This window comes from Halyomorpha halys, unplaced genomic scaffold, assembly GCF_000696795.3.
Source record: "Halyomorpha halys isolate HHAL.00 unplaced genomic scaffold, Hhal_1.1 Scaffold921.1, whole genome shotgun sequence".
Taxonomy (NCBI): Eukaryota; Metazoa; Arthropoda; class Insecta; order Hemiptera; family Pentatomidae; genus Halyomorpha; species Halyomorpha halys.
In genome coordinates, this window is record NW_027106140.1 from 399,890 (window position 1) to 410,119 (window position 10,230).

The 10,230-nt window shown below is 30.0% G+C and overlaps 2 protein-coding genes across 2 annotated transcripts; one reads left to right on the forward strand and one right to left on the reverse strand.

Annotated features, from left to right (window-relative positions):
- Window positions 1-2,610: 2,610 nt before the first annotated feature.
- LOC106687182 (lamprin 1.8-10) lies at window positions 2,611-3,209 on the reverse strand. The gene is made up of 2 exons (XM_014430916.1): window positions 3,099-3,209; window positions 2,611-2,976 (listed from the first exon to the last, which is right to left on the reverse strand). Exons 1-2 carry the CDS (start codon window positions 3,117-3,119, stop codon window positions 2,755-2,757), a joined length of 243 nt encoding a protein of 80 aa, XP_014286402.1. The 5' UTR covers window positions 3,120-3,209; the 3' UTR covers window positions 2,611-2,754.
- Window positions 3,210-8,789: 5,580 nt separating this feature from the next.
- On the forward strand, window positions 8,790-9,474 carry LOC106687185 (lamprin 1.8-10-like). The gene is made up of 2 exons (XM_014430921.1): window positions 8,790-8,892; window positions 9,104-9,474. Exons 1-2 carry the CDS (start codon window positions 8,872-8,874, stop codon window positions 9,323-9,325), a joined length of 243 nt encoding a protein of 80 aa, XP_014286407.1. The 5' UTR covers window positions 8,790-8,871; the 3' UTR covers window positions 9,326-9,474.
- Window positions 9,475-10,230: the final 756 nt, after the last annotated feature.

A 10,230-nucleotide genomic window follows, 5' to 3' on the forward strand; every position in this document is an offset into this window, starting at 1 on the left:
GTTGCGGTAGGATGTCGACCATGGTTTTACTGATCATTTTATTTCTCTTAATTTACTCGGCGACCCTTCATCCCACTTGACCTGCCATTTTTCTAATATTTGTAATTTAAGGGGTATACTGATGTAGTGTCTCAACAAATGTTTTAGCCGCTAATCAACTTATAATTATGTATGTATGAATTAATCACCTAAATTTAAACACTATCATTTAAAAAACAGGTATGTAGGTCCCAATAAAAAAAAAAAAATTATTTTATAAGGTGGAGCTCAAATTTTTGAATATAAACATTTTTTTTTTTATTTCTGCACATAGATTTTACAACTTAGCAGTTATAGTGGAAAGTTTAATACAAATATAAAATAAAACCGTAATATTGAAATATTTAAAAAAAACATGAAATTTATGTTCAGAAATTTTTTCTCTACCTTATGAACTTGTAAAAATGTATTAATAAATTTATAATAAGGACTATACCGCTGAGATTGATTTGAACATTTTTGGATTAAGGTGATTGATGCGCAAACAAGAAATCAGTTCATATCATCTATAACGCTTGACTGAGATAAGACGAAAACATTGCTTGTGGGTTTTTACGTTTTAGAATAAAAAATGTACAAATAATTGTTTTTAACTACAGTAATAATAATATTAAAAGTTATGTCCTAATACGTGAGAGATATTTTATAAAAAACATAAAGTAAGAAATTGAGTTTTTTAGTCTAAAATAGGAATAAAAATCATTAATTGAAATTTTAAATAAAAAAAAAAATTAAATTAAATTTATAGGTTCCTGATAGAGGAGAACCTTATAGTTCCATATTTCTGGTTTTCATTCAACGAAGTCACGATCCTTATAAAAAATTTGATATGATAAAGGCAGCTTTAAACCCTCAATTATCGAACCCTTCCATTATCACGTAGTTATCATTATTTTTATTTTCGATAAACGCAACCTATTTTTCAAATTAACTATAATACCATTCTTCAGATTCGAAGTTTTAGCCGTGTAACTTTTAAGGAAATTTTGTAAGTCTAACATTTAAGGTCGTTTTTCAAAGAGCATGTTAAAAAGAGTGTACTTTTCCTTAGTGATCATAAATTTCTTAATATAGATGTGAAGTGCTTAGATGTGAAGTAGTTATCATTAATGTCAAGGCCTGGACTTCGGGTCAAGAAATTTAAACTATTTGCGAACTTTAGTAATTGGAAATAAGGATGCAATTAGAAATTCATTTTTTTTTTATTTTACATTTCGAATAAATTAATCCTGAACAACTTTACAGGATGGGAAAGTGCAACTGAAATATGTCATAACAGTCCTTGGAAACCGTATTAATCTAAAGTTGTATCCTGAATGCATCCAGATTGGTATGAGAATATTTTTAAATAATGTCGTAAATTTTATGCAGTAATCGTGAAAACAAAATGGGTTTTAGAAAAATGAGTACACTTGATGATGAATCTAATGTGGGAATGTTTTAACTCAAAATTGCTACTAAGTTAAAAAAAGTCTTGAATTGTTTTCATATATATATATATATATATATATATATCAGATTTGCTACTATTCAAGCAAATCAGTGGTACACATTACACACAGTATAATACACACAAAAGAACGATTTGTTCAATAATTAGAAGCAGAATATTATTTGGTATTTGGTCTATAAAATAAGAGGAAGTATTGCAATCACGAAATTCGACTTTCTGTAAGAAATAAACTTTTCAAAGTCTATAAAGCCAAGTCTCGCCAAATGGTTTGTGTGAACAGGATAGTTCAAAAACTAAAAGCCGTACGAAACTGTAATTACGTATCTAAGACAGGTATAACGGAGGTTACAAACGTTTAGCCCGACAAGAAAACAAACCAAGTTTGAAAACCACTGTCCTAAGAGAGTTGAGAGTACTGTCAAGGATTAAGTTGATATTCCTTAGTTCCTGGAGGAAAAAACCTCAAACACACTTTTTTTTAGTAACAGAAAATAAAAAATAAAATTGTTCAAAATTAACTTCAACAGGAATCCTCCAATCCTCAAATAAGTAGAGTAAGAAGTATACAGTGAGTGACATGGGCACAGTATTACCACCATTTTTTTTTTTATTTTATGATATGAGTTTAAGAGTAAATGGGTCAAAAAAAGAAAATATTTCAATGGTAATACTTAGAATAGTATACTTAGTAATAGGCATAATGCACCTCGATTAAATATTTGAAATGAGACGGTAGAATATATATGAAATAAATGTTTTATATTCCTTATTTAAATAAGTAAAACATAAAATGCATAGTTTGTAATTATTATTTATTTTAAAATTTAGAATATGGAGAATTTATTTGGCTTATTTTTTTTAGATATAAAACTGTTTTTATTTTTAAATTTCAATATGCGAAGGAAATTCAAAACGCACTTCAGATCTAAGAATTTCGTATTTTGTTCATTGTCGAATTATTGTTGAATTTAAATTAATTCTAATATTTTGCATTTAAAATAATTTTCTTTAATCGTATTAAATAATTGATTTTGTGGTTAAATGGATAATTATAAATAAGTACTATTTAAATACATTTTTGGTAAGGAAGGAAAAATTCTGATAACAGAAGACAGATATAGTGTGAGAAAGATTTTATTGCGAAACGTACTTAAATAAATATTTACAAATAGTTTTTTATGGATGGGCTGTAGAATTGATATCTGATGATACACCAGATTCGGGTTTAGGATAGGCTAGATATTGAACTTCTTTTCTTCTACTTAGTGGAGGTAAGAGTAGCCAAGACCGTGGTAGCCGACGCCGTGGTAGCCAAGACCATATCCGTAGCCCAAGCCGGAGTAACCAAGACCAGAGTATCCCAAACCGTGGTATCCGTAGGAAGAGTATGGGTAGGCGCCGTAACCGCCATAGAAGACTCCTCTCTTACCGCGGGCTTCTTCGGCAGCGAAGGCTACGGCGAAGAGAGCCACGACGAGGACGAGCTGTAACAATATTTAATATTACCATTATGTTTATAACTATGTGTATTTAACTAAACATGTGTATTTATCTTAAGATTTAGTTATATATATTTTAAACTGAAACTAATAACATCAACATTTACCAGAGTCTTGTAAGATGCCATTGCTGGTTGTTGATTGGAAGACGAGATTTCCTATAACCAACTGTTTCGGTTGTCCCTTTTTATATGTGACCAATCTGGATCACCTTGCTGATGATTCGTCCAGCCGGTGGGTGTGTTCCAGTCATTAAAACAGTTCTTTCGCGGATGAATGTCCCTGGAACGTAAACTTAAAAAAACCAAAACTAAATAAATTTTAAAACTCAGTTTTGTTGATCATATTCCAATTATTAATGATTTTGTTTTTGTTTTTTAGGAAACTAAAACACCACTCAAAACACAGATACAGGTAATCGAAAGAAAAATCACTTAGTGTCATGCGTAAATTAAGTTTATTTTTATCATAACTTTTTTACACTCGAGTTTCCAATAGCTTTATGCCTTTTTACGTTAATATTTATGTGTGAAGCTCTCAAACTGAAATTCGTACAAAACTGGTATTTCATATTTAGAGTAGGCGTATGTTATAGTGATATTGTTGTTAAAACTGATAAACCAGAAGTGCCACTTTATAGAATTGATTTTATTTTTTTAGGATTTGCTTTAAAAATCGCTCCGATGATTCTGATTAAACTATGGAAAATCAAGAGTATCATAATATCCGATAGTTCTTATTCTTATTGAAGTACTATGAAAGAACTTAAATGAGGATTTTTCAAAAAATCTTCATCTTAAGTAACTTTAATTTTGTATATCTGTGATAGCTAGCTATTTAAAAAAAGAAGATAAATATAAAGTATGAAAGTATCTGATGATCAAATTTAGGAAATAAGAGAAAACATTTTTTTGTTTTTTAGATTGAAAATAAATTTCCTGAAATAATAATAATATAATTTTGTAATGTATACCATTGGAAAGATTTTAGAAAAACATATGTAGCAAATAAAGTCTTAGGAAAAAATGGAGAATGAAGAAAACGCGTAAATACACGAGTTGTAACATGAGTTCATCGTTAGGCGCATACGTAGTTAGTTTTTCCATTTCACCAGTCTGATAACTGATGTCATGTCGAACTAGTTATTAGACCGTAACCATTCCATTGAAAAGATAATTAAATCCATTAAATCATTCTTAATATTTTCAATATTAATGCTTTTACAATTTAGCATTGAATAAATAAATGGGTAAGAGCAAAACGTAAATTTTAGCTAACCGTTACATTTTTATATTTTTACCATACTGTCCCAAAACAGAAAATGTTAATATTCCTTGGTGAAATATTAGTATAAGCAGTTTACTGTAAAGTGCAGATATTTGAGTCAGTCGATCTGGCAATTGAACGACTCATTTGGAATATTAATGTAGGTAAGTATTGAAACAGCGAATAATTAAGTAATATCTGTTCTGGGACGAGCAAGTACTAATTTAAACTCAAAATTTTTCCACTCCCATTTACCGCCAGTTAAAGCAGCAGTGACCTACAACTTGGGAAACCAAATCTTGACCGGAAGACTGAAGCCCAAGCTGCTGCATGACATTCTGTTACTAATTCTATTATTCACACTACTTCTTTTTTTTTTATCTCCTCATCTTTTATTCAAATTAACTTGTGTTTTGTTTTTTTACCCATTAGATGGAAATTATTTGTTTCTTTAGGTCTACGAATGTCGTTATTTTTCTTATTAATTTTGCTTTTCTCTTTTACTAAGCAACATTATTTTTTATCTATTTATTTAATTATAACCTTGTATATAGTTAGGGGGTGTCTTTTGTACGAGACTATACCCCCCTTATCAATTTAAAAAAAAATTATCAACCATGTAAGACCCAAGAGGCCGATCTGTTTAATAAATTTAATAAAAAAAACAAACTGAAAGTTAAGTGGTATGTTGAAGTTATGTGATGCGCACAGACTAGGGTTTTACAAATATGTTATTTAGAAAAGCTTCAGAACAAATAAAAACCGAATGCACTTTGTTTTGTTTTTTTCCAAACTACATATTTGTACTCAAAATATAAAAGTTGTAAATAATTGATTTATGGTATTTTTTTATAAAAAAAAAAAAAAAAAAAAAAATCAGCGGTAGTTGAGGAATAAAAAAAAACAGAATTTCACACTGTATTTTTATATTTTTCGCCTGGAGATTGAATTATCGTATTCTAAACGAATAATTTCACAGAAGTATTCCATTTGGAATGAATTATTGCCCGTTCCTACTCACTAGCACAATAAAAAACCTGATATAATAGTGAGATGCCTAGCTAATACAAGCCCGGTTGATGGATGGCCTACTAAAGATAGGATGAGGTTGATTTGTTTGCCTCATGGGATTCAGTTCCTCCATAGAGGCTTCAAGGATTTCCCGCCTAACATTTGGAATCTCCTTCATGGCAAATTACCTTATCTTGCGTAGTTTTGCTCAATTTTTTACGCAATAATTCTGAACTTAAAGAAAAAAAAGAAGAAAAAATCCGCTACCTGTAATTCGATATTATTTCCAATTTTACAAAGATTGGGTAAACCTCAGTACTTGCAAATTTCGGCAAAACATGGTAATATGACTATTACTTAGAAGTGATATCTCTTCCTGCCAAGATATCAGATTTTATGTTTTGACGTCATTAATATCACGAAGTTAGAGGCCTTTGACTGGTGCGACCAGATATTTCTAAGCGACACCAATATGTTAGAGAAACAAAATGTCAAGACATAACTATCTGATAAGCAATCAGATTATCTCGTCAAAAAACGAAGTGTAATTAGAAAAAAATGGAGAAGCTGTTCTTTTCTGTTTTATATACTTCCTATGTTACATAGAACATGTATAGAAAGTATAGATTTTTTATTATTTTGAAAATGCGGAGTAGTAGTTTTAGAGATCACACTAGTAATAACTCAGCCATCGAAATTGTAATCCTTATTTTTTATACAGTTTTTATACCTGAAGAGAACTATATTAATCTACCATTTATTTTTCTGAACAGGACACATCAATAACACACAAAAAAAGTGAATTGTTTCATGCTAAGGTTTGGGCGTATAAAATGACCATAAGCCTGAAATGAAAAATTCACGCCTTCTATCTTAAAGCCGCTACAATAAATAATAACGGCCATTTGAATATTGTCCGGCCTATGGTACACTACCTAGAGCACGAAAAATATCATACGATATTTTTAAAGTAGGGCATATTTCTTAAACGCTGAGCCCTTATAGGGCTTTGTGTGTTTAGTTCTACACGAGTAATCTTTTTCAAAAAAAAGAGAAATAATAATTTTTTTTTTTTAAATTTCTGTAAACTATTTCCATATGAGTTTAAAAAAACTTCATTTCGAGCTATAATAGGCATCTTTTTAATAATATACATCATAATTATCTCAAGATGATATATTTTCAACAAAAGAAAATAGGGTTAAAATCTTGTAAAATACTACAAGAAATACATTTTTATGTTGCTCTGTAGGCAAAAAATACTTATTTTGAAAAATATTTTGTTAACTTTATCGATAATTAATTATAAATAGCTTAGAAATTTAAAACATCTTATTACATTATGATTTGTGTGTGGAAAATTAGTTCAATTTCTTGATAAAAGTTTGATATCTTAGGAAAATTTAAACAAAAAACGACTGTAAATAATCAAAATGAACCTGGTTATATTAATTTTAAAATAGTTTATTATGACCTTCTTCGTAGGATTTGTACGATATTTGCTGAAATAGAGCTAAAAATTAGCTTTTATTTTAGCTTGACATTAAATCTAATTTTCACACGCCTGCCCTCATTATTATGGTTTTCATAGGATATATTCTAAAATGTATTAGACAAAATAAACCGTCAGTGAATCATTATTAAGTTAATAAAGAAACAAAATGCATTCTAAAACAAGCAATAACCATACTAAAATTTAACATAACGTCACCGCAGAACAGTAAAGATAATCCACCACAGGGCTTTCATGTCACTGAGGCCGCGCTGTGGTTGAGGGTCCTTGTCGCATGTAAGAGCCTTTCCTTTGTCCAGGTTCAGTTTGCTCAACAAGCTGTGGCTGGAGGACTGGAGCTGTTAGTGGTCTATGATCCAAAACGGCTATCAAGACAATCAGGCATCGTCCTGGTTAATTGATTTAGAAACACATTAATCAGAGTTACAGTGCTAATCTGTCAGCACATATCTTATCATTAGTGGTTGGAATAATTTGTTTACAACATTCTTTTATATCTTTTAAACATTTAGCTGTGTATATCTGCCATGTGTTTATTTAATTCTAATAATTGCATTAAACATTACCATAGTATCATTTAATGGAGGTCACAAGTTTAAAATATGTTTATTATCCAGCCCGAAGGACCAAGATGGGTCTAGGTATGAACGTTTACTTGTGAACTGGCCAACTTATAACTAAATAATACAACAATTCTATTTTTACATTTTTATATATTTTTTTTATTTTGAAATTAAAACCATTAATATATTTTCATGGGAGATAATAGATAGGGAGTGATTGAAAATAAATGCTTCATTGATGATAAAGATACAAAAAACCAATGACTAAAAAAATGAATACAACCTCTATGGGCAAGGCACTGGGATCAATTGTATGTTAGAAGATAATATTTCCATAAAGCAAAAAAAAGTGAATATATACAAAATAATTCGGTACCTTTATTACTCTTCTATACAGTTTTACTTTATGTGCATGGTTGGGAAATATTATCTTTTGACTAATAGTTAAAAAAACTAAAGTTTTATAGTTAGTAGTAAAGCTCAACCGCCAGGTTTAGTCTCCTACACGAATTAATAATACACATTCTATGGAGGCTGAATATGTACATTATCCAGCCCGAAGGACCAAGATGGGTCTAGGTGTGAACCTTTACTTGTGAACTGGCCAACTTATAACTAAATAATACAACAATTCCATTTTTACATTTTTATATATTTTTTTTTATTTTAAAATTAAAACCATTAATATATTTTCATGGGAAATAATAGATAGGGAGTCATCGAAAATAAATGCTTTATTATACTTATGAGTACAAACATTCAACAATGAATAGACGAGTAAAAAAATAAAAATTAAATATTTTATCAAGGATCGAAAATGTCTATGACTATGTATATAATGAGAATAAAGATACAAAAAAACAATGACTAAAAAATTGAATACAATTACCTAATGTTAAGCCCGGGTTCGAGTCCAGCTGTGGAAAATAATTACAACTTTATTACATCAGCTATAGATCGACTTTAGGGTAAGGATACTCTGTTGGGGCATATTCAGCCTCCATAGAATGTGTATTCTTAATTCGTGTAGAAGACTAAACCTGGCGGTTGAGCTTTACTACTAACCATAAAACTTTCTTTTTTTTTTAATTTTTAGTCAAGAGATAATATTTCCCAACCATGCACATAAAGTAAAACTGTATAGAAGAGTAATAAAGGTACCGAATTATTTTGTATATATTCACTTTTTTTGCTTTATGGAAATATTATATTCTAACATACAATTGACGGCTATTAATTAATCTATTATTTAAAAAGTATAATTAATACCTTACTATCCAAATAAAAACAATTTAATACAAATGACGAATGATCAAACAGAAAAATAAAAAAACGCACGCGATATACAATCAGTTTTACACTAAAGACATTTTTTCCCCTCAAGTCAGTATTTTGAAGAGTCAACACACCCAACCCACCAGCTGATCGAAGTGTCAGCAAGGTGATCCAGATTGGGCGCCTATATAAAGGACACAACCAAAATAGTTGTTATAGGAAATCTCCAAGTCTTCCAATCAACAACCAGCAATGGCATCTTACAAGACTCTGGTAAATTTTGACGTTATTAGTTTCTGTTTTACATATTTTAATAATATATAACAAAACCCTAAAATAAATATCTAATATAAATATATTTCTAATAATATGTATTATTACATATATTTATGTTATTAGTATTTTTTAAATTAAATTTAAATGCAAACATAAATATATTATCACATATATAAACATAAACTAACATATAGAATATAATTTACAGCTCGTCCTCGTCGTGGCCCTCTTCGCCGTAGCCTTCGCTGCCGAAGAAGCCCGCGGAAAGAGAGGAGTCTTCTATGGCGGCTACGGCGCCTACCCATACTCTTCCTACGGATACCATGGTTTGGGATATTCTGGTCTTGGTTACTCCGGCTTGGGCTACGGATACGGTCTTGGCTACCACGGCGTCGGCTACCACGGTCTTGGCTACTCCTACCTCCACTAAGCAGAGAAAAGCAAGTCCAATAACTGACCAACTCAAAACCAAGATCCGATATATTCGAATACCAACTTCACAGTCAATCCATAAAATACTTATGTAAATACCTATTTATGATTATATTTTGTTCACAATAAATTTTGTTACATGTTTTACATTTTAGCATTTATATAACCCGATGGCTCCACTTTAGTAAATCATTTTATTTTAGTGAATTTAATCTACGATTGGTTAGGACGTCTAAGATAAATTATGAGCAAATATTAAATGCCTAGGATTTTTTTTAATTATAAACAAATGTAAAAATATATTCCGCGATTTATAAAAAAGGAACCGGCAGTGATAGATTTAGAAATGGAATACTCGAAAATGTATGATTTATAGATCCATTCATATTAGAAAAGTGTCATGAAAAGAAGTTCCTGTAATTCAGCATCTATTAAGCTTTCCAGTGTTTTCCGTTAAATAAGTGATAACAATTATATATAATTTTATTAAAGTCTACATACATTTTTCGCTGAACCATTTGAAGTGAAAAACAAGAAACAAGCTAGTTTGTAAACTGTTTGATAATGTAGATTGATATTAAAATTAAATATTTGATACATTTCTTAGTTGCTACCTACAGTTGAAGAAAGGAACGATCAAACAGCTACTGAAGTCCGAAACTAATGAAGCTTTAGCTATCTTGGTGATAATGGATAGTTCCTGGTAGGTTTGATGACCCTTCGACGAGCGGTTGTTTTTCAAACTATCACTGATTTGGAATTAATTTTATTCACTACAATGACTTTCATAAAACCAATAAAATTATTCTAATATAGATGATGTTATAAAAACAACAAGTCTCACAATCTGATTTGAATAACGCCGGTCATTTAAGTACTTCATAAGCTGCTATGTTTTTAGAA

Coding starts and splice junctions, on each gene's coding strand:
- LOC106687182 (XM_014430916.1), bottom strand. CDS start 3,119: ATGGCATCTTACAAGACTCTG. Junction 2,977..3,098: donor TGGCATCTTACAAGACTCTG/GTAAATGTTGAT, acceptor ATATTGTTACAG/CTCGTCCTCGTCGTGGCTCT.
- LOC106687185 (XM_014430921.1), top strand. CDS start 8,872: ATGGCATCTTACAAGACTCTG. Junction 8,893..9,103: donor TGGCATCTTACAAGACTCTG/GTAAATTTTGAC, acceptor TATAATTTACAG/CTCGTCCTCGTCGTGGCCCT.